At 54.4% G+C, this 7,558-nt stretch overlaps 1 protein-coding gene across 1 annotated transcript in view; it reads right to left on the reverse strand.

Annotated features, from left to right (window-relative positions):
• The window catches only part of TMEM61 (transmembrane protein 61), a 14,921-nt gene extending 10,450 nt beyond the window's left edge, over positions 1–4,471 (reverse strand). The window contains exon 1 of the mRNA XM_044674793.1: positions 3,987–4,471. Coding sequence (XP_044530728.1) covers positions 3,987–4,471 — 485 coding nt within the window. The remainder of the gene's footprint in view (positions 1–3,986) is intronic.
• Between the last annotated feature and the right edge of the window lie 3,087 nt (positions 4,472–7,558).

Below are 7,558 nucleotides of genomic sequence, written 5' to 3' on the forward strand. Positions count from 1 at the left end.
GGGGGGGGAGGGAGAGACAAGAGAAAGAGAGAGAGAGAGAAAGAAGGAGAGGAAGGGAGAGAGAGACCGAGCAAGCAACTCTATGTTACTAAAAACATTAGGTACTCATGTTCATGAGAACTTTTTTGAAAGAGAGTGGCCCATCCGTTGTAGGAGGGCATTTGTCTCTGAGTCCCAGAGTAGGTTCAAGGCCTTCAGTGCTTTTCCAAATTACTAGACTCTAAGTTTCTAGCATTGTGGGAAGTACCATAGGCCAAAAGAATAACAATAATAAGGATAACAATAGTTAGCACTGATAATGAACTTTTCTTGTTTTAGCCTCAAAATAACCCCGAGTGATAGGTGCTAGTAATATCCCCATTTTACAGACGAGGAAATTGAGGCAGATGAGGCTACGTGGCTTAGCCAGGATTGCACATGGCTGGAATCCCTGCATCTGTCTGTGGGAGGTGACTGTCTGTCATCTGTCTCCCTCAGGTCTTTAGCATGGGGAAGGGAATACCCAAGGGGACGAGGAGTGAGCTGTCTTCTCCTATTAGCAAGGGCCTGGGAGGAAGCTTGTTCTGCTGGGCACTCAAGGACAGAAAGAGGACCAAGTACTAGAAGGGGCAGTTTAATGGGAGACAAACAGGACAGTCTGTCTTGGGAGACAGCGAGTGAGGTCTTTAGGGCAGAAAAAACTTCGGTACCACTTGTTGGAGGGAGCTTGAATGGAAGGAAGAGGCTGGGCTAGACGCCCTCCCCAGTTCTTCCTGTAGTGCTAACGATGATTCTCTTCTCTTTTTAGACACCAAATTTTTCTATAACTTTTAAGTTTTTTTTCTCTAACTTTTTAACTCACATCGTCTTCATCATCAAATGTATATAGCCTTTCCTCCAGCAGCTACCCATAGAGCCAAGACAAGAAAGAGGAGGAGGAAGCAGGTCAGTAAAATGAACCGCTCCATCAGCCTCTGTGACCTTGGGCCTCACTGTCCTCTTCTGTCAAATGGAATGGTTGGACTCGATGGTCACTAAAGGTCTTTCCTGCTCTCACGTTCATTCAATGACTCCCAACTAATGCAGCAATTGATAAAGTGTGCCTGGCCCTATGGTAGGCCCTCTGGGGAGGACAAATATGGAGAAGACAGCTTCTTGTTCATCCTTCCCCCCCGCCCCACTTCACCTCCTTTTCTCCCTGTTCATCTTTGGGCTGAACCAGTACCAAGGCTGCCAGAGAGTCCTAGAATGGGAGTCAGGAGGTCTGGTATCTAGTGCTAATTCCCAGAGTCTCACTGCACAATTTCCATAGCCCCTTTTAAGGGGGGGGGCAGTCCTGATCTTTCAGTGCCTCAGTTTCTTCCTCTGGAAAATGAGGGGGTTGGATCAGATGATTTCTAAGGTCCCTGCCAGCCTGGAACTCTAGCCTCCAAGCCTACCCACCACCTTTCCCATCTAGTTACAGCTTGGAAAGCATGATGGCATCGCAAGTGTCTTAAGTGACAATGTGGCCACTATGGACACTCTTCTGAAACAAACATTGAGCGACCTTAAGGTTCCTTCACACTCTCAACCAAGACCCAAGGAGTGTCGGACAATACCGGCTTGGAGGGACTGGAATTAGCGAAGTTTAGAGCTTATAAGGATCCTCTAGTCTAATGACCTGCTTTTACAAGGGGGGTAACTGAGGCTCAGAGAAGAAAAGGGGCCCACCCTCTACTCCCCAAACATGTTCTCAGGTCCCTGCCGGCTCTAACATCCTCTGTTCTAAGGCTCTCCACAGCTCTGGCTTTCTCTTCTCTGGTCTAAGATTTAGTCCAGCTCTAAATTATGTTTTAAGGTCCCTCCTAGTCCTGGCGCTCTACGCTCTAAGGTCCTTCCTAGAGTCTTGGCATGCTATGTTCTAAGGGTCCTCCTAGTTCTGGCATTCTATGCTCCAAGGACCTTCCTGCTTCTAACATTCCATGATCTATCCTCTAACATTCTAGATTTTCACTGTAACATTCAAGTGCTTTCAACCTATCCCAACCCACTGAGGTTGCCCATTGAATGACCACCAAAAAAGGATGTTCTGAATCAGCCTCAGATGCACACCAAGAGCTGAAGGTTACTGTGTCCCTGCTTGGACACGGCTTTAACCCTGGGCTCTGTTGGGTAAATATGGGACTTGTGTACATGGACAACAGCTCTCTCTCCCTTTGATCTATCTTCAAAAAAGTAGGAGGTCATGATCCAAGCTGGTGAGTTGAGTCCTGGAATTTTTCACTGTCCCATTATATAGAGGCTGGCCTCCTGGAGGACAAGGGCTGGTGGGATGCTGGGAACATCTAATGCTAGTTTCCATGGCTGAGAAGGTTTTCATTAAAGGAGGCTTGTAACGGGCAGCAAGGTAACAGGAGATAAAGGACTGGACTTGGAATGAGCAAGGGCTGAGTTTGAACCCTGCCTCAGACACTTACTAGCTATGAGATCCTGGACAGATCTCTTAACATCTCCATCCTCAGCTTCCTCATCTGTAAATGAGACGGTCAGGCTTGATGGTCCTTCAGATCCCATCTGACTTCAAATCTATGATTCTATCAACAGTCTTCCCTTTGGTCACAAAGAAGAGCTAAACTCACCTCATTGGGGTGCTGCGGACATTCTGGAACTTAAAGTTTAGTTATGACTCTCGTTTTTCCAAACCTTAGACCCTGGCTGGGTTCTAAGGCTGGGACACATCTAAACCTGGGCCAACAAGCATGTGTGTGTGCACAGACACACACACACACACACACACACACACACACACACACTCCCAACTTTACTTATTCCCGTGTGACTATGGACAAGAAGCTCTCTACGCTTCTTCTCTCCACTCAGGGGTCAAATAAGAAGGTTAGACGAGTGCAAAGTCCTGGACCCTTTTGGTTTCGGCACTCCGTCTCATGAGGCCTATGGACCCCCACCCAGAATCATGTTCTTGAATATGTAAAATAAGTACAGAGGATTACAAAGGAGACCAATTTACTGAAATGTGGTTATCCAAATAGTTTTTAGCAAAGGTTAGAGCTTCCATTTAAGAACCCATTTTCCAGCTGCATATCAATGAACTCAAATGGGATGGTGAAGAGTCAGCAAGTCATTTGACCCTTTTTGCCTCAGTTACCTCATCTGTAAATGAGTTGAAGAAAAAAATGGCAAAGCATCCCAGTATCTTTGCTAAGAAAATCCCAAATGGGGTCACAAAGAGTTGGACATGACTGAAAAACAACTGAACAAAACGAGAAGATGGAGGTTTAAAGCCTGGCTTTGTCACTTGTGTACCACATGACCTTTAAACATAATCATTTCCCAGCCCTGTGCCTCAGTTGCCTTCTCTGTAAAATGGGGAAAACCATCCAAAAGTGGCATGGAGTACAGAATAGAAAGCTGGCCTTGTAATCAAAAAAATTATTCTCGTAGTAGCTTGTGAGACCCTGGGCAAGTCTCTTGACCTGTTGGTGCATCAAACGAGTGGCCCATCTTCATTAGAGGGGAGAGTTTTCACATCTAGAGTCTTCACTGATGAAATTGTGGGTCCAAACCAAAACAATATAAAAACTGTATTTATATTGTACTCCCTGAGGCAGGTGCTAAGAGGACCAATCGGGGTGATGCGCCTAAAGGTCTTAGAGGACTGTAAAGGGATCCCCAATAAGTCTAGATCTCGTCACTAGCACTAGATGAGGGTCCACAGGTGACATTTAGAACGTTCTTTAAAATTTGCAAAGCCCTTTAGAGCATCGTCTCACAACCACTCAGTGAGGCGGGCTCTAGAGGTGTTGTCGTCCCCATTGTACAGATGGGGAAACTGAGGCCCATCGAGATGCCATGACTTGTCCAGGGTAACACGGTGAGTGAGTGTCAGAGGCAGAGGCAGAAACCAGGCCTGCCAGGCCACGCCATGTGGAATGCTCCCCTCCCCACTCCCCCTCCCCCACCTGAGCCCGGTCCGAGCGGTCACCAGGCCCTCCTGGGGAACTGACCTGTGGTTCCACTTCTCAACGGGCTCGGCCGTGAGGTAGCCCAGGCTCCTGGGAAGACGGCTGGGGTAGCATCGCGGGGCTGCCCGTACGTTGGCCTTGGCTGACCACAGCAGGCCCCAGAGGAGGAGCATCCCCCCGACGCCGCAGCAGAAGAAGCTGACGGACCTGAGCAGGGCGCTGGGGGGTGCCGCGGGGGGAGCTCGGGTGCCGGCCGCGGGGGCTGCCTTCCCAGGGAGGGAAGCTTTCGTCTCGGGGCTCAGAGAGGGCTCCACGTCCCCATCGCTCCACCAGGCGAAGCAGAGCGTCCCGGTGACCAGGACCACCGCCCCGGTGATGGTCACTCCGTACCGGAAGGACGAGGCCACCCTTCGGTCACAGGGCTGGACGGAGAGAAAGAGAGAGAAGGAGGCCATGTGAAGAGCTGCCTGGCAGGGCTGCGGAGGCCCTGGGGGAGGCCTCGGGGCCGAGGAGTCTGACTCCCCCATTTCGTAGATGAGGAAACTGAGGCCTGGGGATGTTAAGAGAAGGACCCACAAGCAATAAATGGTGGGGGAAAGATTCGAACCCAGGTCCTTTGACTCCAAAAACCAGCCTCAAGTCGCTCATTCACCTGTTTCTCTGAGGACTATCGGGCGAGAGGTCTCGTCCCTGGGAATGCCTGCACAGGGTGAAGGTAGGAAGCCCCCCAGAACCCTCCTCTCATTTCCAGCTTCACAATAACCCCACAAAGCAGAGTGGAGGCTCCTCGGGGGTGCCGGGCCCGACTTGCTTCTGCCTCTGCCTCCCCCGCACAAAGCTCAGGCCCTGACGTTCTTCCACCATTTCAGTCGGTTCTGACTCTTCAGGAGCCCTTCTGAGATCTTCCCGGCAGAGATACCGCCTGGCTCGCGGTTTCCTTTGATTTTACAGATGAGGAAACAGAGGCAAACCGCAGTGACTTGTCCAGGGTCACACAGTGAGACGGCATCTGAGGCCCGTTTTGAACCCGGGTCTTTCTGCCTCTAGGGCTGGCCCTTCTTCCATTGAGCAGGAGCCTCCCGACCCCTTCCAGGCTGCCTTTGCTCATGCTGGCCACTCCGACTGCCCCCTGCTCTTCCTGCCCTGCAGTCCCTCGCTGTCTGGGGACTCAGTTTACCTTATCTGACCAGGGACTCGTCTCCCCCCGCCGCCATCGCTCCCTTCCCAAGTAAGTTTTCAAAAGGAGAAAAACGTGCAGAGCCCAAGAGGAGCTCCGGCCTCGCCAAACACAACAAAGTCTCCTTTTCTGTGGGCAGCCCCCGAGATCGTGGGGGCCCACCGTGGCGCAGGAGGTTGGCCCCCCGCTTGCCCCTCCGATTGAGCTCCCGGCTCTCTGCTGGAGAGCCTCCCACCAGCCACCCGAGCCCAAATGTCACAGCCTCCACGCCTGGGACGCAGCCCAGACCTCCGGCCAGAGCAGGGCCGACCCGCCGCCCAGGCCACGCGCCTCCCTCCCAGAATCCCGCCTGGCTGGGCCAGAGCCCCCGGGGAGACTTTGGGGCTCAGGAATGCCTTTTAACAGAGTCCGAGGGGGGAAGTGATGAATGGGCAGCCGGTGCCGGCACGGTGAGTCACAGGCAGCCCCGGCTCACGTCCTCTCCCCGGAATGTGCCATCGTCCCGGGAGACACGGACTCCCACGCCCGAACACCACGTGTAGACGTGCCTGGGGCGGGGGCCGGGCCGAACCGCGGGCATGGGGCCTCGGGTCGGAGGGCGCCTCGGCCCAACCCTCCTCCTTCCAATAAAAGAAAAGAGAAGGAGCTGCCCGAGGCCACCCGGGGAAGGAGCACGAGCAGGCATCAGAGCAGAGCCAGCCTCCATCGGCACCCTTGGGTGTCCCTCTTGTACCCGCTGGCCCCGATCTCGGCCCTCCCGGGGCTCCCTCAGCCCTGGACAGAGAACCAAAGAAGCTGCCGCTAAAGGTTCCGATTTCCTAGTTCCCAAAGACACTCTAGAACCCAGGAGGGCCGTCTGAAGACTCTGGAATGCCAGGCAGAGAGGAAACCTAGAACCCAGCCGGCGGGAGCCAAGAGAACGGCAGGAGGACCGAGGCCGGGGCCGGGAGGACCTCCACAGCTCCGTCCCCACCAGACCGTTCTGCTGCCCCGCAGGAACGGGCTCTCGTGCTGGACGACGAACTCATCCCTGGCCGACGTGCCAGGAACAGCAGAGAAGGGACTCCCGTGTGGGCATCCGGACACCTGACTGACCAGATGGGCGATCCTGGGACAAAAAGGGTGCCACGGACGGGACGGGCCTCCGGGCAGCCGCGGACTCTGGAGGACGCATTTATTCCCGTCCGTCCGTCGGCGCTCCCTGCTCCAGGCTGGGGGACCAGGGAAGGTCGGCGTGTTTCTCTGGGCGGCTCCACCTCTGGGAAACGGGGATCAGTCCTGGGTTTCTGAGGGGAGAATCTCCAATAAGGGCCTCCAATGGCAGGCTCTGAGGTGGCCTGGGACGAAGGTCTGCAGCGCACGACAAGCAGAAAGGGCCGCCCTGCCCCTTTGGAGGAGCAGGGCCCAACCTCACTGGGGACGCCCCTGCATCTTACAGAGGGGGAAACTGAGGCAGGCAGGTGGCATCACTTAGCCAAGGTCACAGGTCGCACGGGGCAGAGCGTGACCCAAACCTGAGACCTCTGACCCCAAGCACGGCACCGCTTGTCGGAGACCCACGTCCTACCTTCATCCACTGAGAGAGGGCAGAGAAGGGCCAGCCACAAATGGTCCTGCTGGGTGTCAGGGCAGGCGGCTGGGGAGGGAATCTGGGCCCTGAGTGATGTGTTCAAGAAGGAGCAAGAGGTGAGTGTGGCTGAGCTGTGGAGTGCGCGGAGGGACGCCCAAGACGCTGGAAGGGCAGGAAGGCGCTCAGTGGTGCCAAGCAAGGGCCAGTGTTTGATCTTGGGGGTAACTGAGGAACCCCTGGAGGTGGTTTGTGTGAGAGACCCAGAGAGACAGAGACAGAGAGACAGAGAGAGAGAGACAGAGACACAGAGAGACAGAGAGACAAAGAGACAGAGACAGAGACACAGAGACCCATGCTTGGGGTCAGAGGTCTCTGGTTTGGGTCCCCGCTCTGCCCCGTGCGGCCTGTGACCTTGGCTAAGAGGTGGTGGGGAGAGACACAGAGACACAGACACAGAGACAGAGAGAGAGGGTTGGGGGTGCTGTGAGATAGTTCACGCTCTCTCGCTTTTGGAGAACCCCAGGCAGCTGCAGGGAGGACAAGTGGAGTGAGGAGAGAGAAGGAGGGTCAAAAGGGAGCTTATTGCGCCAGCCAGGTGAGAGGTGAGGAGTGTCCTGGGCTGGTGGCCGGCTGTTAGGGAGGAGGGCCACGCAGGACAAGTGTTGCGAAGGTGGAAATGGCCAGAGAGTGGGGGAAGGGGGAGCATCGGCAGTAGCTGTGCCCTTGGCGAGGTCTAGCCAAGGAGACCGGGAAGGAGCAGTCAGGTGGGTAGAAGAACCAGCAGAGAGGAGGGTGGAGAACATCCAGAGAGAAGAGAATATGAAGAAGAGGCCCATCAGTAGCGTCAAAGGCTGCAGAGAGCTCAGG

Source organism: Gracilinanus agilis, chromosome 4 (assembly GCF_016433145.1).
Source record: "Gracilinanus agilis isolate LMUSP501 chromosome 4, AgileGrace, whole genome shotgun sequence".
NCBI lineage: Eukaryota > Metazoa > Chordata > Mammalia > Didelphimorphia > Didelphidae > Gracilinanus > Gracilinanus agilis.